The sequence below is a fragment of the Anopheles gambiae genome, chromosome X (genome assembly GCF_943734735.2).
Source record: "Anopheles gambiae chromosome X, idAnoGambNW_F1_1, whole genome shotgun sequence".
Classification (NCBI taxonomy): domain Eukaryota; kingdom Metazoa; phylum Arthropoda; class Insecta; order Diptera; family Culicidae; genus Anopheles; species Anopheles gambiae.
The window spans coordinates 21694086-21721791 of NC_064600.1; the positions used below are offsets into that span (position 1 = coordinate 21694086).

General features: G+C 38.2%; 1 protein-coding gene across 8 annotated transcripts in view; it reads left to right on the forward strand.

The window, feature by feature from the left end:
* LOC11175752 (frequenin-2) overlaps nucleotides 1-19779 on the forward strand; it is a 152816-nt gene extending 133037 nt beyond the window's left edge. For all 8 annotated transcript variants that reach the window (XM_061641175.1, XM_061641192.1, XM_061641206.1 and 5 more), the window contains 3 exons: nucleotides 8318-8396; nucleotides 8470-8558; nucleotides 8650-19779. In XM_061641175.1, coding sequence (XP_061497159.1) covers nucleotides 8318-8396; nucleotides 8470-8558; nucleotides 8650-8817 — 336 coding nt within the window. In that variant the 3' untranslated portion in view covers nucleotides 8818-19779. The remainder of the gene's footprint in view (nucleotides 1-8317; nucleotides 8397-8469; nucleotides 8559-8649) is intronic.
* Nucleotides 19780-27706: the final 7927 nt, after the last annotated feature.

Here is a 27706-nt window from a genome sequence, read left to right on the forward strand (position 1 = left end):
GGGAAGATGTCGTACCCTGAGTGTGGAGATGTGTGTGTGTATGTGGTGAACGTTGCCGCGACAAGCGTGCTTTAGGATACATCGCGTGTAGGAGGGGGTAAAATCGTTTGGCTCATTGAAAATACAGGCAAAGTTGGCGCGAAGAAAACGCAACACTGCGGATTGTATGGAAAATGTTGCGCGTTCAATCCGATTGCCATGCGATTGTCCTGGGGGTTGTCCTAGGGGTATCTGCTAGTGGCGCTTCTAGCTGTTCGTTATTCGTATTCGTATTCGTATTATTCGTTCGTAATTCATCAAAGTACTGAGCCCACCGCGAGAGGACCTCTGGCTGGTTACTAACCAGATCTCCATCCTTGTTGCGACAGCAGGTTACCTTAGGTACAACGTTGTTTCGGTGACCTGCTATCGCTTGGTAAAACTTTCGTGTTGGTCCGTACGCCTCTCTGGTTTGCTCGAGTTCCCGCATGTTTTGCTCTTCCAAAGCATGCTTCTTGGAGCGGTGAACTCGTTTCTCTTCGCGTCTGAGCCGTGAATATTCCTCTGCGCATGCCCGCGTTCTGTACCGTTGCTGCATTGCTCGGTATGCAGTATTCTTACGTTCGGTCACTTGTCTGCATTCATCGTCGAACCAGCCAGATTTGGTGGAAAAGGAATAAACACAAAACAGAAAAGAGTTCTAAATACAAATCAGGATTTGAACACACGCTTTGTAGGTTCGGAACCAAAAGCGAATTCACTGACCTATTTGGCAGTTACGTTAGTGAGGGTGCAAAAACGATAAATAAGCAAATTAAGATGGTGGCAAGGTATCTGTTCTCATTGAATCAAAAAGTTGAAAGATTTCGAAGAGAACCCGTTATAGCCGAGAAAGTTTCAGCGGAAATCTTTATTCGCCTTGTAAGGCGATTAACGCCTTAAATGCCTTCTAAATGCCTTCAAAGCCGTTGAATGCTGGTAGGGACGTTATAATATGTCATCGTTAAAATATGTCACATGCTTATTGGTATGCATCTAGATACGAGAAAGTTATTACAAATAGTAAATATATTGTAAATTAGTAATATTAATAAATTCGGGCTAATTTTTTTATTTTTTATTATTTTTCTCTCAAATTAATATTATCGTTTTCTTACTTGACAAATGTCCAGGACTGTAAAGGAACGCATTCAAGTTTTAGCCAAAATCGGTTTGGCCATCTTGGTTGCCTTTTGACAGCAGAAAGCCCTAGCAAACTCATCAAACTCTTAAACCATTTTTATTACTAGAGGTATCACTACATTTGGTGAATCATTCAATAACCAATTTATAATATTCTTGTGATAATCAGATCGAGTTATCATTTTTATCACAATAAAAATTTGAATCGAAAAGGGCTCTTGGATATCAAACTGCCTGTAACGAGCATTTAGGTACTTGTCAAATCGTTCTATATTACATGACCTTGTTCCTACACAGTCCTTGGTATAACCCGCTGAGCAAAGCGACGGAAGAAATCATGGTGTTCGGAGAATTTTATCATGCCTTCTTTTCCCCTCCTACGACAAATTTGTCAAGCAGCTCGTCGAGCTACCCGTGCCTTGCTCCGCCTCATACCCCTCGCCTGAGTTGGTGCGTCAGATGGCCAATCGCCCGCTGCGCAAAGCGATCGAAAACTTCTCCAACTAAAACTGCAAACTTATTTCACAGCCCATGGCTGTGAAATATTTCGCATTACAAATTGTTGCAAATTTACTAATGAAATATTTCGATATTTTCAGCGCTGAAATCCCGCAGCGCAGAGCGATCGAAAACTTCTCATACTCAAACTGCAGCCATATTTCACATTCAAACTTGTTGCAAATTTATGAATGAAATATTTCGAAATTTTCAGCGCTGAAATTTTAGCATTGAAATATATCTTCGATCGGAATCCAAGCGTTTTCCCTGACATTTCTGCTCGCTTTTTCGATCGCTTTTGGCGGAAAGCGATCGAAAATCCGAGCTACAAAACTGCTCGATTTTGTTGTGCGATTAAGTGTTAAGTGTGTGTAGTGCGTATAATTGTCTGTGCGTTACCCGTTAGAGAGAGTTGAGCGCATCGACGATACAAGTGCGTACGGCTCGCATCTCTTGTGCGCTCGCATCTCTTGTGCGCTCGCATCTTATCGCGTGCGCTCTCCTCTCATTTGTCCCGTGCTTGGTAAGTGTTCCGCTCTTATCCTGTTATCTTTGTTCCCCATACAGTTAATTCGTTGGCTAGGGCTCTCCCATGGAGGCGGAGCCCATGGATGAATCTGATGAAGGCTTCAGTACAGTGAAGCGCAAAAGTTCTGACCCAGGGCAGATGGCCAAGAAAAAGGTTTTACATGAACCTTTAGCTTCAACATCGCGAGATGATTCTGCTGAAGCGAATCTAAAATCAAGGGCCAAAACGTATCATGCTTCTTTTAACGGGGCACATAATGTTTTTTTTATGCCTCGTACCAAGCCGCTTGACGTTAGATCGATCACAGCATCGATCTACAAAAAATACCCGGGTGTTTTGGACGTCATCCGACTGCATCCAAAGAAGTTGCGTGTCACCGCAAAGGACCGGGTGCAAGCCAATGCAATTGTGGCCGATCCGGACTATACGGAGGATTACCGGGTTTATATTCCCGGTGGATTGGTGGAAGTCATCGGTGTGGTAGATGACTTTGAATACCCCTTAGAAGATATCCTTCAATACGGACAAGGGGCATTCCTTTATCAATCCTCGCCTCGTGTCAAGGTCCTCGAAGTGAAAAAACTGTACGCTTCGAAAATGTTTGACGGAAAGAAGGTGTTCCGTGAGACTTCCTCACTCCGGATCACTTTCGAGGGTACAGTACTGCCGAACACGCTGTACTTCGAGGGTCTCCGGGTACCCATCCGTCGACCCTTTGTTACAAAGGTGGCTACCTGTTCTAAATGCAGCCAGATTGGGCATTCCGAGCCTTACTGTACCAACTCTGTTAGGTGCGGTAAGTGCAAAGGACCGCATTCTACGGCAGAATGCAAGGCTGACACCCAAAAGTGCGTTCATTGCAAACATGAATGGCACGAAGTGTCTACTTGCTCATTGTACCGCAAAAAGCAGGCCGAGCATAAAAAAAGCCATCCTTTATAATTCAAAGAGGTCATTCGCCGATGTTTTGAAGAAAACCTCAGAAGTGAATCCGTTCGATACACTCTCACTTCTTGAGGGTAATGAACCGTTGCCCAATCTGGCCCCTCTAACAGGAGTGAAAAGATCGATTACACCGAGGGTGTCAATCAAAGGGATCCGGAAAAACAAAACTGTTCCCCCTAAAAAGGCACCTCGACGTCACGTTGATGCGACCCAACGCCAATCCCAGGGTCCCATGCCCCCACGTGATGTTCGTACTCGTCCACCTTCCCGTAACCCTCCCAATCCTAGCAATCTGGCTTTCCCCAGTGAACCCAGATCCTTCTCCAGGCAATCCCTCCCAAGCCTGACAGAAATCTTACAATCCCTCCTAGACTCCCTTTCCCTCCCGGAACCCCTATCCGGGCTAATCCCTTTGGCATTTCCTTTCCTAAGAGGAATGGTCAGGCAATGGTTATCAAAATGGCCATGTCTCAGTATGATGGTCCGCTTGGATGATTAATGCCTCCAATGACCACTATACTACAATGGAACTGCAGAAGTTTTTTAGGTAAATTTGACTCTTTTAAAGAACTTATAGGGCAACACAATTGTAACGCATTTGCCCTAAGCGAAACTTGGCTCGCACCCGATAAAAATATTACCTTCCCGGGATATAATATTATCCGTCAAGATCGACATGATCCAGCTAGTGATAGGCGTGGTGGGGGAGTGTTAATTGGTATTCAAAGTAGTCACAGCTTCTACAGAATACCCCTCCCCACACCCGAGGGAATTGAATACGTCGCTATACGGACAAAACTAGGGGATCTTGACGTTTCTATTGCTTCAATTTATATCCCACCCGGAGCCAATCTGGACCCAAAGAAGATCAACAAGGATCTTGAAACCCTAGTAACGGTACTACCAAAACCGTTTTTCATCCTGGGCGACTTTAACGCACATGGATCAGATTGAGGTTGTAAACATGACGATAATCGTGCACCAATCATTAGGGATATTTGCGACACATACAGTTTGACGATTTTAAACTCTGGCGAAGCAACTAGGGTGCCCTCACCTATGGCACGACCCAGCGCAATAGACCTATCTCTTTGTTCGTCGTCTTTAGGGCTGGATTCTATGTGGAAGATAATCCAAGACCCGCTTGGCAGCGACCATCTGCCAATAAAGATCTCGATTATCAAGAGGAGTCGCATAGTCGATCAAGTCCCCGTTAATTGTGACTTAACGAGGAACATCAACTGGACGAAATACGGCGACCAAATGACCGCTTTGCTAAGCCGCGTAGAACCCAGTTTCTCCGTAAATGAGAAGTACACAAATCTCGTTATGGCGATAAACGAGTGCGCCCTCGGTGCCCAAACGAGGCCGCCCCTTCAGGCAAGGATTTTCAAAAGACCACCCACTCCTTGGTGGGACGCGGATTGTAAAGCGGCATTCTCAGCGAAGCGGAAGGCTTTTGCCAGGTATAGAGACACCGACTCCATGGATCTATACATCCATTATAGAGGCCTGGAGCGTAGGTGCAAAAACTTGCTTAAAGCAAAAAAAAGGTCATACTGGCCGAGGTATGTCAAAAACATCAAGCCTTCCACTTCGCTAACGGAGCTTCAGAGCATGGCGAAAAGAATGCGCAACAGCAAAGCAACAAACGAGAGCGAAAGGGTTTCTGGGGCATGGCTAGAGCCATTTGCACAAAAAGTCTGCCCTAATTTCGCTCAAGCACCTCCATTTCAACAGAGTGCTCATGGGAGTGATCCGCAAATGGATTCACCGTTCACAATGGTTGAGCTATCGCTTGCTCTGTACTCCAGCAAGAATTTGTCTCCAGGACTGGATCTGATTCGGAACAAATTGCTCCATAATCTGCCAGATCTGGCGAGGAAACGGCTGTTGAGATTATTCAACATTATGTTGAAGCTTAACACCGTCCCGTTGGAGTGGAGAGCAGTGAAAGTAGTCACCTTGTTGAAACCTGGCAAACCGGCATCAGACTATAATTCTTATCGACCGATAGCAATGCTATCTTGCCTGCGAAAACTATTTGAGAAAATGATTCTTTTTAGACTGGACCATTGGCTTGAATCCAAAGGCCTCTTGTCAAGTACCCAATTTGGCTTTCGCAAAGGCAAGGGTACCAACGATTGCTTGGCGCTGCTTGTGTCCGAAATCGAGATGGCTCATTCTCGTAAAGAAATGATGGCATCTGTATTTCTTGACATCAAGGGGGCTTTTGACTCAGTATCAGTCAATGTTCTGTGTCAAAAGTTAGAATCTGCGGGCTTAACCCCAAGACTGAATAACGTCTTATTCAACCTCCTTTCGGAAAAGGCAATGAATTTCGACAATGGACACATGAAAATTCGGAGAGTCAGTTACTATGGACTACCACAAGGGTCCTGTTTGAGCCCCTTGTTGTATAGTTTTTATGTGAACGATATTGATGCATGCCTTGCAACTGGCTGTAGCCTTAGGCAATTGGCGGACGACGGTGTTGTATCAGTCGCCAGCAACAACATCGCCGACCTTCAAAGTCCTTTGCAAACCACACTTAACAATTTAGAAGTGTGGGCCATAAACCTAGGTATCGAGTTTCCTCCAGAGAAAACGGAAATGCTGATATTCTCTTTCTTTTACAACACTGAGAGTAATAGACGCTTGAATTTGGTTGACCCAAAGGTCGATATCTCTTTATATGGTAAAAAGATATCCATTGCCAGATCTTTTCGATACCTAGGGGTTTGGTTTAATAGCAAAAATGTATGGAGGACACATATTAACTATCTAGTAGAGAAGTGTCCAAGAAGAATCAATTTTCTCAGAACGATTACCGGACTCTGGTGAGGAGCACACCCCAAAGACGTCCTTAACCTATATAAGACAACGATACTGTCCGTCTTGGAGTATGGTTGCATATGCTTCCACTGGGCAGCCAAGTCGCATTTAATCCGACTTGAGAGGATTCAGTATCGCTGTTTTAGAATCGCGCTAGGTAGCATGAAGTCGACTCACAACATGTCACTCGAAGTGATGTCCGGAGTGATGCCGCTAAAGCTTCGTTTTGAGCTACTATCGCTTCGCCTTTTCGTCCGCTCTACAGTATCAAATCCCTTGATAATCGAGAACTTTAAAACACTGCAAGAGATAGGTTCTAAATGCAAAATCATGAAGGTCTATCGTGATTTTGTTTCTCTACAGGTGCACCCAAGTAGTTTTCAAAACATTAGTAGTGTCAGCTTACCAGAGTCCTACAGTTCCATTTTAAGTGTAGATACCTCGTTGAGGGAGGCAATTAAAACTATCCCTGATAATCTTCGCTGGATGACAATTCCCAACATTTTTGTGAAAAGACATGGCCAACCAAATGTAAACCATTTTTACACTGACGGATCCTCATCAGAGCAGGGCATTGGTTTTGGTGTATATAACACGTGTCCGAAGCATATTTTAAATTACGCCAACGATGCTCAGTTTATGTAGCGGAGCTCGCTGCAATCTTTTATGCCTTACTGTTGATAAGTGCATGCCCTCCGGATCAGTATGTAATTTTTTCAGACAGCCTAAGTGCTCTTGAAGCATTAAAATCCGTGAAGGCTATTAAGAGCCCAGACTATTTTGTAAAAGAAATTCTAAAAGTCCTAAGCTCCCTGTTTAAAAAATCGTTTCGAATATCCCTGGTATGGTTGCCTGCTCATTGCGGCATCTTAGGAAACGAGAAAGCAGACCATTTGGCCAAGAAGGGTGCTTCGGAAGGATCTTTTTACGATAGACCTATTCTCCCTCACGAGTTCTTACGGGCCCCACAAGCTTTCTGCATTGCACGCTGGCAGGGCTTGTGGGACACGGATGAACTTGGGAGGTTCCTGTACTCGATCTCTCCTAGAGTTTCTTTGAAACCTTGGTTCCGCGACATCTCTGGAGAGCGTGCATTCATTCGAATGATGTCTAGACTTAGGTCTAATCATTTCGCATTGGGCGCACATCTCCAGCGTATAGGACAGGTCGACACAAAAGCATGTGGCTGCGGCCTTGGATTTCACGACATAGACCATCTTCTATGGTCTTGCGTGGAATACGAGGCTGCACGACCCACTTTGTTGGATGCAGTCGAAAAGCTGGGAAGATCTCCTGGTGTTCCCATCCGGGATATACTAGCTGGGTCTGACTGGAGCCTTCTAAGGATCATCTTTGAGTTCTGCAGGGCTAACGGATTAACTGTGTAATATTCCTGTAACAGAGCTATTGTGGCTGGCTGTGTATTGGTTGGTCGTTGTCGTTGTCATGCACTCTCACGCCGATGGCATGGATCGCGGGGTGCTATGGAGGGACTTGCTCCCTCGTAGCATCTTCGCGGTTTTTGGCAGCGGGGTGCGGTCATGTATCATCGTCGTGCGGCTTGCTCTTGCATGGCTGGTTGAATGAGTTATGTATCCCACTCCCACTCCATCTGTTTGTCTTTGTGCTACATGTTGTAAATCGCTAGTTTGCTTGTGATGAATGACTGTACGTATGAATGAATGAATGAATGAGCGTGGTTTGTATGGATGTTGGGTCAGCTACAGCTTGAGACAGAAGGTCTTTGCATGGACGAAGTCCTTGTAAAGATAAACTCTACAAAGAGAGTTCCGCAAGAATTCTCAAAGCACCTCAACTCTGCTACCAGAGGCAAGAATGCAGAATGATGCAAACTAACCATCCCAAAGAGCCCTGGAATATGGATTGGATTAAGACCCCTGCAATGCCCACGGACAAGAGCGGACTACTTCAACGGACAAGAACGAACCAGAAGAATTCGAGCCTTGGAAAATTTCTTTTCCACAGGATAATGACGAAGCATATGATCTCGACCTCTGCCACCTCCTATTGGACCACTCGACAAGGACAAGGATCGGATTTTGACAGCAACGTCCGAGCACACCCGGGATATGGTGCCCTCCTAAAGCTGCGAGAAGGAAATGTCTCGCAACAGTCGTGCATTAAAGATTAAACCGAATTTATATGTACTCTAATTTTAAGCAATACGGCAAAGCCGTCCCTCCTGAATAAAAAAAAAAAATACTAGATATCTTTCTTACAATTTTCTTTAAACTCGTTTCAGCTTTTTAATTAAATTTTTCGTGATGTTCTTGAAATGTATTCAAATATTCAAATTATTAAATGAATATTATCATGTTTCAATTATAGGATGGATCGATAGAATTCGAAGAGTTTATAAGAGCTCTTTCAATAACTTCAAGAGGAAATCTGGATGAAAAGTTACATTGTAAGTAGAAATATAAATTGGAGCGAGTGATCAGATTTGAAGCTAAACTATATGTCGTTGGTAAAAATTTCAGGGGCGTTTCGATTGTATGATGTAGACAATGACGGTTTCATAACACGGGATGAAATGTATAATATTGTTGATGCAATATATCAAATGGTGGTATGTTATTCATTTGAAACAAATTTAATTCCAACAAGTCATAAAATCTTCAATAACTTAACCTACTTTTTTAAATAAATTCCTGAAATAGGGTCAGCAGCCACAAAGCGAGGACGACAATACACCACAAAAGCGAGTGGATAAAATATTTGACCAGATGGATAAAAACCACGACGATCGATTGACTCTGGAAGAGTTTCGTGAAGGCAGCAAGGCAGACCCAAGGATTGTACAGGCGCTAAGTTTAGGCGGTGATTAACCAAAACACACAACGCGGGAGGAGGAGGAAATCCCGCCTCGTTCATATTGCTACAATGCGCATATGAACATCAAGATTACTCACTGCAACGCAGTGTTTGTAAGGATTTTAACCTGAAAAATGTTTTATAACCCATTCATCTTTCTGCACAACAAACCACTTGGAGTTTAAGCTTCATTGAATTTAACATCTATTAATACATAACTTTCATTAGGTTAAATGTTTCAACAAAAACCCAAGGCAATGTTCGACACAAAACTGATTCTTCTTCTTCTTTGGCTCAACAACCGTTGTCGGTCAAGGCCTGCCTGCACCACTAATTGATTTCCCCCCATAGCAGGATAGTCAGTCCTACGTATGGCGGCACGGTCTATTTAGGGATTGAACCCATGACGGGCATGTTGTTAAGTCGTACGAGTTGACGACTGTACTACGAGACCGGCTCAAAACTGATTACTCTGTTTGTATTTTTTCACTTTATTTATTATAATTATCATTAATATTTATAAGAATTTATTAGTTTCGGTCCATCATAGATCTGTTCAAAAATGCAACCACACAATATATGCGTATGCAATAGCTAAATTTATTGAAAATTGTAAAACTAACGCAGGCCATAATCTTTTTGATATTGCAAGCAATGTGTAATGAATATTGAAACTACAACACTTAACCAAAGATTCGTGCGCAGCACGTTATATGATGAACAATGTGAAAACAATCGATAAAAAATTACTAGCAATCAATTTACTATAAAAATGTTGCCAGCTTATAGTGCAGATGTGCTAAACCAATTCTGATTGTTCGTGAAACTCGTGTTGTCCAGCTCACTTCTAGTGAAGTTATGTAGCACAATCATATTACAAATCGGTAGACAGACAACATTTAGATACTAATACATTAACATGCTTGAAGAAGAAAATGTATTACTATGAATCACAGCAATTAAATTATTGATAATCTTAAATAAAAGGCAATCAACGTATGCCAAATGTTAATCAAATAGAAGCATTCATAGCTTTTACAGGATTTAAATATTGACAACGAACCCATTATATTATTTATCAGACATTTTGCCAAATATTGCCAGTTAATCTATCAGTTAACAGTTAGTACAGCGCCTACCATTATAATATCGACAGTCGTTTTTTGCGATTCACATGAAATATGGAAGATATAAATGAAAACTGCGAAAGAAATGGACAAAATGTAATTCCTTGCATATCATTTTTTTAAACCAATAGCAAACGACTTTTTCCGGAAAAACAAATTTACTGTGGTGATTTTTATTAACAGCATTATTCACATACCGAGTATAGTTCTTCTTTTGGCTCAACAACCGTTTTTGGTCAAGGCCTGTCTGTACTACTTGTGGAGTTGGCTTTCAATGACTTTTGGATTACCCCCATAACAGGATAGTCTGTCCTACGTATGGCAGCACGGTCTATTTGGGGCTCGAACCCATGACGAGTTATTCGGAGGATAGTTATCTGTTTTATTTGTGTAGATACCGGCTTCAAACCTCATGCAAATTCACACGGCAAATTCACAAAAATCTCATGAACATTTCGGTTTTTTATGGATAATGTGCCAACTAAAAAGCACTTAATAAATAGTTGGCAGTCAATCGAAATTCAATCAGTGAGTTTAGACTGTGCATAAATTGCAAATTGTGCGTGATTTTTCGAGAACTGTCAATATGTCGGCTCAATTCTGTTTGCCGGAAGCATAGCTAACGAATGTCATCTACGACGACTGAGGAAAGTTTTCCCATGAGTGGTCCAAGGAACTGTCCAGGAAGCCACTTAGTCCGAAAATAGGTGTCCTACTTTAGGAAGCCACTACTGCAGGTTCGGATTCATGATTTCATGGCAGCAACAACATTCTTTTAGGGGATACGGGTCATGTCGGACACACAGTTGCACAGTCCAGCTTGGAATGTTTTGAAAATCATGTTAATGAACTTGAAAATGTTTGTGATGCAAATATATCATTTGAAATCTGCTGAAAAACATAATGAAAGTAATGACGTTGACGTTGTTGTTGACGTTGAAAATTGACTCAGACAACCCTGTAAATAACACGCATTACTTAGGGTGACGGTCCATACGAGGTTTGAAGCCGGGACGGGAATGTTGTTAAGTCATCAGAGTTGGCGAAAGGACCGGACGAAACGATGCATAAAATAAAATAAAATAGGAATACTACTGGTCTAGATTTGATCCATGTCTGAAACATATTTAGATACTATGGTGGTCACAAATAAAACGAGAGCGGTATCAGGGCCCGGAATGGTACAGTATCGGACAGAATGATAGGACCCTAGTTTTTTCAACGCAGCATGCACCCGTTGGGACAGGTTTATGTGTGGTTTGTATGTGTGGTTTGTATGTGTTTGTGTGTGTGTGTGCATGTGTGTGTGTGTGTGTGTGTGTATGTGTGTATGTGTGTGTGTGTGTGTGTGTGTGTGTGTGTGTGTGTGTGTGTGTGTGTGTGTGTGTGTGTGTGTGTGTGTGTGTGTGTGTGTGTGTGTGTGTGTGTGTGTGTGTGTGTGTGTGTGTGTGTGTGTGTGTGTGTATGTGTGTGTGTGTGTGTGTGTGTGTGTGTGTGTGTGTGTGTGTGTGTGTGTGTGTGTGTGTGTGTGTGTGTGTATGTGTATGTGTATGTGCATGTGTGTGTGTTTATGTATGTTTGAATGTGTATTGGTGTGTGTGTTTGTTTCACAAGTATGTGGTTTCGGATAGATTTGTTAGTAGTTTTTTTGTGTTTTGGGTAAGGTTTTTGATGTAATAAGCGGTCCTGCTCTCCCCCTCGCGATCAGTGTTCCCTCGATCTATTAACAATTTTACGGTCTTCTTTCGCCGTGGTCTTCTGAGGACGTCCGGTTGACTTGCGCGTTTCGGTTGTCCAAACACATTTCGGATGTCCGAAGCGCGTTTGCGACAAAAGTGCGCGATCGTTCCATTACGAACTCGATCGTTTTGCGCTTAATGCCAACAGCAGCCATTCGCTTTTTCATATGGCGCTGATAATCGGTACAACGTTTACCTCGACCCATTTTTACTAACATTGCTTGCTTGGACCGTCAAGAACGCGCTGCTTAAAAACTTGGACACGGCTGATCCCGTGCTCTGCATGCGTTCTGCTTCTATACGTGATGAATAACATCGTTGTTTAGCAGCGAAAACATGCGTATGGATAAAAACTATCAATGAGTAAGCAGGTGAGCGTCAACCCATTTAAATCGAGAACAGAATACTGCCGCGCTCATGAAACAAAACGCCCATTGAAAAGAACAACTGCGCGCCAGCTCAATGCACGCACAAAGTTTAACATGCGCGCTCAACGTTCAACGCAGAGATGCACGCAGGCCTTTCAATGGCGTGCACTGGAGAAACACCTGTAAGGGAATGCCGAATTCATTGCTATTGTGCGCGTGTCCATTTCGCATCGCTGTCGCATTCACATCCATCAACCAGCACACCTGCGTTTTCGGCCGAGGAACAAGCGCTGCTGTCGATGCAAACTTTAATTTTTATCGAAGTGTAAATGCACGATGTTTCACATGAAAACACACATTATCAGAATGCTTTCAACGCAATATGAAACCATGTCAAGCTACGTTTCTTCCTGCGGTGGGCCTGCTTATTACATTATAAACCTTACCCAAAACACAGAAAAACTACTAACAAATCTAACCGAAACGACATACTTGTGAAACACACACACACACACACACACACACACACACACACACACACACACACACACACACACACACACACACACACACACACACACACACACACACACACACACACACACACACACACACACACACACACACACACACACCCACACACACACACACACACACACACACACACACACACTCACACACACACACACACAAGTAACGTGGTAAAAGAAATGCACGTTGCGATGAAACATTTTTCTTCTATATTATTATCCGATACTGTATCAGGATCTGTTCCAAGACTGACAAGGAATCTTAATGATTTCATGAGCCATTATAGGTTTGGCATTAGTTCTAGTATCGGTATATGATACAGTTTCTGTAAGGGGTCAGGATCAGTTTAAGTGCTGGTGTGGGTTCGGGATAAATTCTAGTACAGTACGGCTTTAAGAACTGTTCCAGGATCGATCAATTCCAGAGTCTAGAACAATTCCAGGACCGGTATGGGATCGAGATCTATTCCACGACTGTGGTATGGTGTCATATTATTATTCATGCATATTTTGCAAATGTGCATGTCATTATTCCAATATGTTTTTCAACAGCTGTCAAATGTTGAATTTGCATAATAATGAAATTTAAGTTCTTACATACACTCTCCCACAATATTTTATTTGTTTTTTTGTACAATTTTTATTTGCAGTAATTATTACAAAAAGCCAGTTTACTTTTTAGTTATGCTACGGTCCTAAATTGATTTTCTCGTAATAATAAGTCATTTTTCCATAAAAATTTGAAAAATATTACATAAACATGTGAAATAGTATTGTTAACAAATTATAAATCTATTGTCCTTGCAGTTATCGTATGTGATCTATTGATTGATTATTTTGCAACAACATAATTTGAGTGAAGAAAATAAAGAATCAAAGAAATTATAGAAAAACTTATCTTCATTTTTGCACTCTATCTTACAAAATATTAAACATATTTGATACGCTCTTGAAAATTTGTAAAAAAAACTATAGTAAAAAATTGTACGACTCCATCCCTCTATTTTTGGACAAATAACAAGCCCAATAATTATAATAATAAAAAAAACAATATTTTCGAAGTGATGGTATTGTTTTGTTACGTCACTAAATTTTTTTTTACGGAAAAAGACGTGTTGAAAATTTGAAAAAAAATATGCAAAGGCGTTAAACCATGTATTGCCTAAATCATAGTTTCAAAGTTTTTTTACTGTTGCAAATTGCATACAGATATGGTAGGCGTTGTATTACAAAATCTTCAGTTCATAAAAACCGCATTATGCGGAAAATGTCAATAACAATCGGTTGATTAGTTCTGACTGTTTTCATACAAGATATCCGGGTCGTTGAACTAAGCAGCAGATGAAATTTAAAATAAAGAATACATATTAATAGGTATGGTAAATTCAAACACAAGGCGACCGATTAAATTTCATACAGTATTTACAAAATAATGGCAACTATTTACAACAATATGACACCGTCTGAAGTACGTTAATATTTCACGTACAAGTGATAAGACAGAAGTTTTTGTGTTTACGAACAACAATCAACTACTTTAAATTTTAAGATATAATGTTCAAACAAACGGGAATAATTTCATTTTTTCAAGTTTTCTCATGATATTCTAGTATTCTCATGGTATTATATTCTGGTATTCTATATGATATATACATCTAATTTATTACAATTTCATTGCTTAATAAGTACTTACCCACGAAAATGATACTTTTTCAATTATTATACAACATTATTTTCCCGACTAACATACTTATTCCGTTCAACAAATCCAGTGTTTCAGAAGTTTTTACGGAAAGCTGATGCTGACTTTAAATATATTTAAATAACATCTTATAACTATTTAAATTAAATTGATTTGAATGTTTCGAATTGTTTCTATTTGTTTCTTATTAATTAATCCTTCCTTTATGCATTATAGTGCACTTTATCGATGAAAAAACATTTTTGTACATAAAATCCTCTCTACTATGATAAGATTTTTGGTTTATTTTTAGGCAATGTAAAATACTTTCACTTTCATTTATTTTTTTAACTATAAAAAAATATTTATGTTTTTCATCGCATGAAACAAGAAAAAAATATGCTAAATAACATCTTTAAAACATTTAAAAGATTATTTATCTTATGAGATATGCTACAAGCACTCAAGAGTGCAACGATTTTGTTGATTTTATCAAACGGCAATAAGTTCAAGTCCTTTTTTGACATTCACATGAATTAACTTGCTGGAAGCAATTCCTAGTCTATATTTATAAAAAATCAAAACTCGAACGAAAATTACCATATAAAATATCCAGTATTTACTCCACCAAACAAATGCGGTCATGAAAATTAGTTCATCTTCAAGGACAGTGTCATAGCTTATTTGGATGCAATTTTATTAAACGCAATATGCTGTCAAAAATGTGTATTTTATAACGAAGTTTGGTTGTCCGACGTTATCGAACAAATTACTCACTAAACATTTTGACAACACGTCCAAAAATTGCATTTGACGAAGGATCTCTAATGAAGCCTTACACATAAAATACCTATTGCACGTATACAAGTGCATGTTTTTCACATAATATGATACCTGCCTGTTTATGGGTCATATGTTCAGTTGATTGATATTTCAAGTATTTTGTTGTGAATAATAACCGTTGATTACCTTTTGGTTTATTTTTATTGTTTTCCTTACATAAGAGTAAAAAATCCACTCGTTTAAGATTGCTAAGGTTTGTTCATCCCACCTAAAAAAATCTAGCAGTTTACATATTAGCAAACTAAGTTGAAATATCATAGATAAAAAGATATGGAACGTGCAACTAATTTTAAGGCTTTCATCCACACGTTTCATTCTTTGATTTTGATTTTTTTTTTATTATTGACTACTAATGGATAAATTTGAAAACCCCTAGAGTAATTCTACTCACACTGAAATTGAATCCGAGCAAATAACTAAAAATCTATTTCAATAGCAACTAACAGCATTTTTAGTGAAAGATTTCTTCACTACATTCAAATAACAAAGATGGATAGACAATTTTTTTCTATTCGTAGTTAAATAAGCACATTTTTAATTGATAATTACTACATGCTATGAGTTCACAGCTAAAAAAGCTTAAATGACTTTATTACAGTCTTTGCAACCTGTAAAATTTACCTTCATTGTAAAATTGATTCTTTGCTACCTCGTCTCAAAAGTATCAGATCTCCAAAGAGGACCGGAGTCTAAACACACGCCGGCTTGATAAACTGGATAGCAATATACACAAATTTATTTCACAACTGCTATTCTTGTATTTCTCAACTGTCATTCTCAACTGCTAGCGCTTCTACACAATGCATTACTAAACTTACACTTAAAATCTTTGTGTGGTCGTTTGCGCTGGCTCAAATTCGGGCAATTTTGCGTATATTGGACTACAAAAAAGCAAATAGCATTCTTCCATCCAAAGTGATTCGAGTATGCCTTTTTTTTAAAATTACAGAATCTTTTCAATATCGCTATACCGTAGATTTTTTTGTTATTATTCTGTTTAAATTGTTTAGTTGAAATAATCTCTGCTTTTGTTGATTAAAATGAAAATGAACTTCAGTGGAAGTACTGAAGTAGTTTTAGATTACAGAGATTTTGAGTCTTTCGAAAAGTCAAATGCGTTTTGACGTATGAAATCACTCAATGTAATATGTTCATATTAAATAACCCACTAGTACGCTGGATCCTTGAATTTGCTGTTCAGACAAAATTTCCTACAAGATGTATTGCTCCAAATCCTCGGAGGTTTAAAATGGCAACTAGGAAATAGAATACGCGCAGCAAATCATTATAAAAATAAAATTTAAGCGTCTACGCACAGCAAATCATTATGAAACCAATCGATTTTTCCCTCAAGCTACAAAAAAGTCCTTAAAACAAAAAAAATGGCACTGGTATACTGCGTTTCATAATGATAGGTTGAACTATTCTTGGTGGATGTTTGCAGAAATTTTCCTTATTTAATTTCAAACAACCTCAAATCTTGTTCCCCAAGAAAAAAAAATACAGTATCACAGTGTTTTGGAAATACACACGAAACCGTAATTTAAATAAAAATCGTAGTTCTTGTCAAAAGTGATTTAAACTCGGAAGACCACTAATGGTTAAATGATTTTTGTTGTTATAAACTAATAATTAGAATCAGTTTTTCTCGTGTTGTTTTCTATTATAAATATTTTTTTTATAAATTATAAATTATAACTTTTGTTAGAAAGCTTTATAGGTTCTCCTAGCTCATTAGATTTTAAGGATTTGATAAGGGCGAATAATGTAACTCCAGTGTAAAAGAAAAGTGTCAAAATGCTAATTTTCAAGTATGGTCCGTGTTAGCGAACTCGATTTGTCTCTGGTTTGACATACCTAACTGAATGAAGGACATTTCCGACATTTCAAACGGAGACCATTCTTTGTGCTTTCCATCTCACAGCTTTGCGTCAGGATAAAGCTACGGAAAGCATTTTGTATTCACGGTTTTACTTTTTTTTCTTTTTTCTTATGGCTCAACAACCGTTGTCGGTCTAGGCCTGCCTGTACCACTTATGGGCTTGACTTTCAGTGACTTTTGGATTACCCCCCATAGCAGGATTGTTAGTCCTACGTATGGCGGCACGGTCTATTCGGGGCTTGAACCCATGACAGGCATGTTGTTAAGTCGCACGAGTTGACGACTGTATCACGAGACCGGCTAACTTCACGGTTTTACTATGAACTTAATATTAAAAAAAAAACGCAAATTACATATAATTTCATTCAGAATGGATTTTTTGCAATGATTTATTGTAAATAGTGTAGTAATAACAAAATTTACAGAACGTAGAGAAACATAAAACAAACGCTACCTTGCATGTCATCGCCAAAAACATTAATAGAACAGCATACAATGTACACCATTTGTAGAAATAATAATAAAATTGTACAACACCTCTTGTGTTTCACGTTGCATTTTATTTTGACAAATAAAGCCATTTCAATTTGGCATTTTCGGAACGAAATTCTCAAACAAATTTCTAACAAGTTTGTATAATATCGATTTCGTTCGTGTAAAATGATAATTTGACACTATTCCGTTTGAATCAGGCAATTGGCAATTGTTTTATATTTTCAGATTTTTAATACAAAATACTTCTAAAACTAGCATACTTTAAATTTAGTTTGTTAAAATTCCTTAAAATCTAGTTTAAATCTGTTGTTGATCATTTAGCAACTATAACAAATCAACATTCATCACTCTTGTGAAATGATTCAGAATGTTTATAGGACAACTTCTGTAGATTACGAACACACACATTTGTAATACATTTTACAAAATCTTTCACGAATCTTTTAGCATGTAATTTTTAGATTATCCTTACCTTTGGGTTGGGGGACACTTTTACAAAAAAATAACCGTTTCACCCTTTTGTCTCGTTACATGTTTATGTTTATGTTACAATTTATGTTGGTCATACAAATTACAATTTGATAAAGTAATAATAATTATAAGTTTGTGTAGCATACTGATTAGAGTTTTCATTTCCAATATGTTTACACGAGATGATAAAAAATATTCTTCTTCTTCTTCTTCTTCTTGCGAGAGGGGATGTATCCTCCTATGTTGTTCAAACTTGTTCAAGCTTGTTTGAAACAGCATATTCAGAGGCTTACTCTCTCTGTAAAGACTTCGACTATCTAGAGTCATATGTAAAAATTATTAATGTACATTTGTTGTCTCATAACACAGTAACTAAAATTTAAATTTATAAATGACTATATCATTTGTAAACAACATCATTCAAATAATGCATTGTGTGAAGAATGTTTGGTGTTGCTTTGTTGTTATTTTGTTAAAATATTTTACAAATTATTAACTGAAAGATTATGATAAAAACTCAAATGACAAATTTACCAAAACTGTCAAGCTATCAGTATGAAATGCAGTGTAAATAAGTTAACTTTAAAAATTGCGTTGAAGTTTAATTGTTTTTGCTCATGCCATTTTTTATAAAGCGATTTTTACCCATAACATTTCATTATTTGTTTGTTTACTTAGCTATTTACTTACTTTTTTCAAATTTATTTATTTATTCATTGTATTAACCTTTGACTTATATATTAACTTATTTATTTATTTATTTTTTTAATTATTTAATCATGAATTTAAATTAATTTATAAAATAATTTGTATTTATATTGAATTAAAATATTGATTTATTTTATAAGTTTTCATTAAACAAAATTTGCTCAAAAAATGTTACATTTAAAAAGCTTGGTATCTTATAGTTCATAGAAATCAACCAAAGTAAAAACCATGTACCGCCTAACACCCGAATAGAACCTGAACCTGAAATTCCGCAAAATCGAAACACAGCGACGGTAACTTCCTTAAAATCTACTCCAATAAACGCATAAAATGAAAAAAATGAATGAGTACTACCATTGTTTGTCATAGTCAAAGCTTGTAAATTAAAAAACGCAGATTAATAAACGTGAGTTAAAGATACAAAAATCGTTTTAAAAATGAAGAAACGACTCGCTAGCTTGTGTTAGAGAAGATGCACTTTAAAAAGTGCTTTATACATTTGAAGGTGCATTATAAAGATGTCATAAGTATTTAATATTTGATGCTAGCCATGTAACAGAACATCAATATTGTTAAACATATTAATAGAGGAACAAAACAACGCAAAAGAGCAAATTTTAAATGGATGTTAAAAAACAAGAAGCAATAATTGTTAAAGTTATCTGAGTTGAAAAGAGAGTTGCATTTGAGTTAACCTCATAATGGCTTTAAGGCCAGGAAATTGTGAAATGAAGGAGCAGTTTCCTAAAAACCTAACGGCCTATCCAATAGAGGAGTGAGATAAAACAATTGGATAATAACATTCATACCAAATTATGGTATAGCAAAGATCTTGAAAAGCAATATAGCCTAAAATCATTAGAACAACACACATTAATTCAAGACCTAAGTTGTTGCTGGCATGTTGCTGCTTCAATTTTCTGTTAAAATTAATTTTCTTGAAAAACAGGAATACTGACAATGACATTTTTTTTAACCCAATACTTTCCTATCACTATAGCATTTGACATCATTAAAATGAAGCTTAGCGGCTAATAAAAACGTTTTGGGCTTGGGATGCAACTCTCCCTTGTTGTTATGAACTGAAACAGGATGCTTAATACGAAAAAATATCAATGAACAGTTTACTGAGCTTTACTTAGTTATTTTTACTTCTTACTGATGACACTTTTATACTTGCAAAGTAATCATACGTGATTGTTGATTAATGTGTTGTTCTCATTTAATTCATTGGTAGATTTAAAACATATATTGCAGAACGTAAACATTTTCAATAGATTCAAAAAACTTTCAAAAAATTAAAAAAAAAACTTTGTGGATTGTTGTTTCAAAATATTGATGAAACAGATGCGAATAAACACCAATGATGTCAAAACATACAACTGAAATACATAATACTTTTTGTTGCGACGATCAATTATGGGCCACCCGAAGAACGCGGTTTTGTAACTCAAACCCGCTCGGGTAACGGGTCTTCTCGACCGTGTTTTTATTATCTTAATTTTTATAGAGACTTTAAGCCAATTTGCCTCATTCGACTCTTTATAAATTAAACTAATTCAATACTTGAAATCTAACATTCTTCTTTGTAAGCCATTTGTGGCTTGCAAATTACCTTATACCGGTTAGTCTCTCTTTACTTGAAGCTTTTATCTGTTGATTTTATTGAAAATATGTATGTTACAAATGTGGTTTTGGTTAGAGTTGTTTATAAAAGTTAGTAATACGAATGAATTTTAAAAGTTTAGGCTGGCAGTCGATGTCTGGTGAGAGGATGGTGTCGATGCTGTGGTCCAATTGGCAGGTAATGCGTTCTGCTGAATATCCATGGCATTCTGTTAATATGTGACGGACGGTGATGTCGACGCCTCAGAAACTGCATACTGGTGGGCTGGATTTTTGCAATAAAAAGGTGGGGGTGAGCCGGGTGTGTCATACCCAAGGTCGTGATAGAATTCTCTGGTCTTGGTGTGATGGATGGTCTTTCCATGGTGGTGTTGTGGTCTTGATGGTTCTCAGGAAAGAGCGACCGCTGCTAAGGCGGATGAAGTCACGGCATGGAGGAGTGTTATGGCCGCACGCCGTGTTACTACGTCCTGCGTTGGCTAGCTGGTCTGTTTTTTCGTTTCCCTGAATACCTGTGTGAACAGGAATCCAGGAAAATGTGATTTGGGGTGAATTTGGTATATTGCAGAGTTGTTGGATGTTCGGGTTGCGGGTGGTTCGGGATTCAAGTGCTTGAAGAACACTTTCACTGTCAGTGAAGATCACGTTGGGTTTGTCTCTGTGTAGACCTTCATCAGCAGCAATAACCAGGGCTATTACTTTTCTGATAAAGATTGTGGTATGGTCTGGTAACCGAATGGCGCTATTTTCGATGCTGGAGTAAATTCCACAGGCAGTGGAACCAATTTGTACTGATCCGTCAGTGTAGATCAAATGGTGGATATGGTATTTTTGTTTAACGAGTTCAGCAAAATGACGGTGGTGAGCGGGCGAGTACCGATTTGGATGAGTTTGGTGACTGAGGGGTGTGTTTGTTGTATTAGCGTGGTGAAATCGGCGATTGCCTGTTGGATAAGGGCATGTTTGTCGACTATCTTGTCGTTGTCGGTTATGTTCTGGTCGAAGGGTTTAAGGCTGCTTTCACACATAAGTGATGCAATAGGGCTCGTGACGAAAGCCACAGTGGCACATCGGATGGCGATATGGTAGAGTGGTGCTATTTGGTTTTGGAAATTTTCCCGTTGCCGGGAGACTATTTCGATGCCGTAGAGAAGTTTTGGTAGAAGCCAGCTATTGATGATTTGAAGTTGTGTTTGGTGGGAGGCGCGATGTTGACCGGTTCCAAGCATTCTGAGCAAATTAATACGGTTCTTCGCTTCTCTTTTTACCCGTGTAGTGTGTGCTTTACATGTTAAGTGACGATCAAAAGTCACTCCTAGGATTCGGCTGTGCGTGTGTTTGGTATTACTGAGTTATTGTATGGGATGGGTTTTAGAGTATGATATTTGCTATTGCAGATGTGAAGTATTTTGGATTTAGAGAGTGAAATTGTGTAACCTGTCCAACGTAACTATTTCTGAACTATATTGACTCCTTCTTGTAAAGTTGTGTGTGATTCGGTTCTATTGTTGGATGCTGAGACAAGAACTATATCATCAGCATACATGAAACATTTAATGTTACTGAGCATGGGGCGGAAGAGCGAATCTACACCAATCAGGAAAAGAATGGGAGAGAGAATGATACCCTGGGGAACACCATTCTCTTGGCCGTGCAGCTCAGAAGTTTGAGTTCCAATTCAAACTTTAAATTTGCGATTTGAAAGGAAGCTTTGAACATACGCTTTCATACACCCTCCAAAATCCCACATATTGAGCTGTTCAAGAATTGTATATCGCCAGGTTCTGTCAAAAGCTTCTGATAAATTAATATTGCACAGTCGATGTGGTGGCCTTTGGGGTAGTGGGTTACTAAAAGTTCATTAAGTTCGGCAAAATATGTCTCAGTACCTTTCCCACCTCTAAAGGCCTGTTGATTGGTACTAAGGTGGTTCCGGTCTTCTAATTCTTGCGTCAGTCTTCTATTTACCATTCTCTCCATGATTTTGCCAATGCAATTCAGGAGAGAAATGGGGCGGTAGCTATCTATTGCATGTGGTGCTTACTGGGTTTTTGAATGGGAATTGTGAAACAGGTTTTCCAATCATCCGATATATTCCCGGAATACCAAATATTATTGTAAATCTGAAGGAGGAATGTTTTGGACCGGTAGGGGAGATTTTGAAGCATTTAAAACCAATGTTGTCCAGGGCTGAGGACAAGCAACAACATTTCTTAAGAGCGCAATAAAGCTCATCAAGAGAAAAAAGACTACAGCAATTATCCGCAGTACGCGATACTCGATATACGCGAATTCGCAGTACGCGATTCCTCTAAATTTGACAGCTCCATTTGTTTTTTGCAAATATTTTAATTATTTGAAATATTTTATGCTCTTTTTGAATTTCCTTAGTGTTCTTAATGCATTTTGCATTAAATTTGTGCAAAAGATACCTGTTTTATAACAAAAAACTTCAATGCAAAACTCTGTGACGCTATATTTCAACCCTTGAACCGGTAATGTAAACTATTTTTCCATAGGAATCCGCTATACGCGAAAACTCGAGATACTCTATTGCGCTCGGTCCCGTGCGATAGCGTATATCGGATAATGACTGTATTGTAATTTTGGTCGGAAGTGTCAATGCACAATGGGCAGTTTAGAACAAATTTCGGGATAAAATTATTTTTGCAGAAATAGTTAGTTTTTATCATTTGTAGTAAAGTGTTATGATAGTAAATAACATTTTATATGTAGTTTGCATCCATACCACCAGGTGGCGCTACATACAATAGTGTTTTAAGGGATCTTTGCTTTGTTTTTTTTTTTAATTTTGTGTGTTTTTTTCTTGTATTTGTTGTTTCTAATAGTATAAACCATTTTAAAATATACTGTGATGTTTCATAATATATGAACAAAACATAATCATTTTGAATAAGATATTTTTTCTGCTTAGTATAGGACAATTGTAGCTAATTCTCATCACTTTTACTCACAGGTAGTACAAATATTAAAAATGTACATACACAACCTAGGTGAATGCTATTACAAGCTCCTAACGTCTAGTTCACATTTCTAAAGACATGAATAAAGGCATGTTCGAGTAGCTACGCGAATCGTGCAGATTTCCGCGCCCGTTGATGTACATATCTCTATCGATCTTAAATTAATAAATAGCGGGCGAAAAGGCTTTTTCCCTCTCTTCATCATCAGCAATTTCTTACAACGGCTTCGGTAATTATTAGCAGCAAAAACCAAAGAAAGAAAAGGAAACTTTATCCGAAAACTATTCGCGACGAAACAAGGCATTTAAATAATTAGAAAGAGCAGGTACATTGAAATAAAGTAGTTCGCAAATTCGTAACGAAAAGCTGCACATATTTTTTGTCTTTGAAGGTTAAAATTTTAAATCTGTTGTTTAAAAAAATAGGAATTACACATTTTTCTGGGCATTGATATCACACAATATTCATCCAATACTTTTCCCAGTCCTGAACTACCTTCAGAAGGGATAATAAAAATAAAAATCTGATGTTCTTGGTTTTACAACTATCTGAAAAATCAGAATTCAACTATAGCTACAAACAAAGTATTTACTTCATTTGTAAAGTTAAACCCTGTCTTTGTTTTAGTGTGTGTAGCTACTGATATTGAACTGGTTAACGAATCAGAGTAATACAGCTCATTATACAAAATGTCCTTCTGGATGCATTTTCTTTCTAGCAAAATATTCTTTGTAGCATATTCCCCTCTTTCCTTATATTTAGTTTGTCATGACTTTTGGGAGTTTCTTCTCGGCAATAGATGCTGGTGTATTCATAACATTTTGCTGTTATGCGTATGATTTTAGAATTATTTTCCTTACATCCGTCTATAATCTGGAGCAGTACCAAAAGGTTCGCTGATTCTGATTTTCTTCATTATATTTAATAATAAATTCAGCAATACGGCCGAAGCCGTTCTTTCTGAATAATAAATTTAAAAATAAAGTTAGGTTAGAATAGAAATTTACATATTAGATAAGCACATGTGCTGAAACTGCACAGCTTCGTAATGAAAATTAAAGGTAAACAAAAGCACGTAGAATATATTTTTGTAGAATACACTAAATACGCTACACTAGGCACCTATGGAGCCGCCTAGTTACGCATGTGTCTGTTTTTAGAAAAAGTTGATGTGGAAAAACTTCAATAAAATTCGCGTTCGCAAACTTTCGCAGAATATTTCTTCACAGATTGATATTATATATACTACACTATTATGTGACATATATGAGACAACGCCACTCTACGCCACTTCCATAATGGCATCAAGTCAAAAATTAAAATGTTGAAAATTTTCGGGAAGTTTTTTCAGTTTTTATCGTATATTTTTGCAAAAAATTAACTTAACTCAAAATCTTTTATATAAAGCTGACTAAATATCCTTTTAAAAGTGTCTAAACTTATCAAAATTGGTTCATATTTGAAAAAGTTACAAAGGTTCAATGTTTTCCAAAAAAGTGAAATTTTTTCTGCGTTTTTTTAACAAGTCTCGACTTTGAGAGGTCTTTTCTAGAGAACCAGAAAAGATAAAGAACTCTTATTTGGTATTTTTCTTATTTTAACCCTTAGTATTAAAGCCTATTATTTGGAATAGCGCTATTACAAAGTTGATTTTTTTAATTTCATCCCGGCAAATGCCCATTGTGCAATGGGAAGTGACAATGGACTCAGAGAAGAATTGAGATGGAACATGAGATGGAAAATTGTGTATTCCAGATGTATCATAAAAGTATCTAGCTAAAGCCTCGGGTATTTCTGTTGGTGGAATGATGGTGTTTTCTGTTTTTAGAATGATTGGTGCAGATTTGGGGGTTTTACCGCATAAAATTGCAACTTTCTGGAATATTGTTTTGGTGGTTGTATTAGAGTTCATTTGAAAAACAAAGTTTCTTAATGTTAGATTTTTTGCAAATTTGACGGCTTCTCTTGATTCATGATTGGCGTCTTGGTATTGATCGGCCAAGAGCGGGGTAAAAATATTGTCTGGTTTTCTTGATCGTTGGAGACTCTTCATTGCTTTTCGGCGAGTCTTTATGGCAAGGACAACAGTTTTATTCCACCAGGGAACTGACTTTCGGCAAAATGTACCCTTGTAAGAGAGATACTAGTAGTTGGCCTTAGAGAGATACTAGTAGTTGGCGCCTAGAGAGTTGGCCCCGAAGAAATCGCGTAGCGAAAACGATAACTCTTTGTGTAAGAGATATAAAAAACTGGGTTTCGGTTTTGGTGGAAACTTTATTTTTGCACATGGTTTTTATACAGCTTTAAAATTACTGTCCTTTTTCGGTCGCTGTCGAGATGCCTGTAGCAGCCCACTGTGCAGTTCGCGTGGCTCGTACGCAGAGTACGAGCTGTCATCAACAGAGCTGTCAGAATTCCTTTGCGTGAACGACCATTCTGTTTGGCGCCCATTTTGAGAGCAGTCCGATTTGTGAAAAGCAAAAATAAAGACAATTGAACTAAACTCTAAATGCCAATAATGATGCAATGGCGATGCCAACCGCAATAGCGAGAAATTCGATCGCACGAATCATTAGCTTCCTGGAACACGAACCATCCACATTAAACGCTATCTGTCGGTGAGATTTAGTACTATCTATATAGTTGGATGTTTTCTGTCAACCTAAGTGACACCTCTACTTTGTTTGTTTACGATCGCTGCAAAACCCCACTCCGGGAACTAGTTATCTGTCAAACTTTTTACCGGGTTCATTAAGCTTCGATACTTCAATTGCAAATTATTATATCGTACGTTTTCAAAATACGTTATCTAGCGGATGATAATTAAACAGAGGCATTACGGGAATGGTGGACACTTGTCAAAAAACTGGATAAAAGTTATTAGTGAATTATTCAACAATATAGTATCCAATCTGGAGGTGTGACAACACATTTGAGAACCATTTTTGGCATGATTTCTATCAAATTTGTACAAACAAATTTTCAATTGTGCGCTCGTTTGTAGATCTAATTTGGCTACTATGGATCTTTAGCTATTTAAATATGCATTCTTTATATTTTCGGAAGTTTTATATGAGCTAACAACTGATGGAAAAACGACAAAAAAGCTTTACAAATATTGCTTTTTGGTGGTTTAGCTTCCCCAAATAACCAAATCGTCCTTAACCCACAGTAAAACCACTTCAAACCCACGTGGGTTTGTGGTGGTCGATTCAGTCGTTAACCCACCAAATTTTAGAACAATCGGAGCTGTCAGTTCCGATCCGATGTATTTATCTTGCCCACCCTTAGCCCACCTCTTCCAAAAATGCTTTGAGGAAAAGATTGGTCAAGGGTTGGCTAAGGTTAATATGCTGGACAGGATTTTAACTCCTCGATTGATTACATTCATTCACTTACATCACTGCACTTCAACTTCAGCAATATTATTAGTCTAAACTATGCACTAGCGAAATGGAAGAGTTCATTCGCAAGTAATCAAACACACATATTCACATATTACACATGAATGTTTTACAACAAACCAACTTAAAACACACGTTTAATTGCTTCCTTTGCACAATTAAATAACATTTTAACACAGGTGAAACATGTTGAGCTGACTGATAAAAAACTGACTTCAACAACATTGAAGTGGCTGCTTCTGTGGCCATGTGGCTTAACCCACCAAACTGATAGTTTTTTAGCTTTGTTTGATGGAACTGGATTTTTAGTACAAGAAATTGGTGGCGTTTTCGGTATCTTGGTTATATGGGTCATAACACTAACGTATGAAGACTTTACCCCGTGACAAAGATATTTTTCATCTGCTATCAATTGTTGATTTACAGATGTCATCACACACCTTAAAAAAAGGGTAACCCGAAGTAATGGACCAACCAGCCACTGAAGAAAGCATACAAATTTGCGAAAAACGGATTTCCTGTTAAACAGCAGCCATGCATTATACTGTCACGACGCATCGCACGACGCTGATGATGCACCTCACGAATAGATACAGGAATCAACCATCAGTGTCAGTGTGGGAACCCAGTCACCCGGGCGGAATGAAGGTAGAGGCCCAAAACCAAAATGCAAAATGCCAATGTACAGGCGATGTGTGATTGGGTAACCTTAAAATTGCTAAAGGGGACAAAAATTATCAGTTCTGTTCAAAAATTGGGATTGCCCTCTAAATCCGACTCGACTGCAACTTCACGAGAGATGAATAACAAAAGATGAGTGCAAGGTAGAATGAATAGGCACACCATACCCGATCTGTGCTGATCACAATACCCGATCTGGGCACACCGAAAAGATGAGTGCTGATGGCTCGTTCCACCATACGCCAGTGGTCTGCGAGGGACATCGCGGCGATGTTGTTCTCGGCCGGAAGCGCTTCCCCGAGCGCTGTCGCGTACACCTCCGCCACATCAGCACAACGGTTCAAGTTGAGCCTTGGGGTGGGCT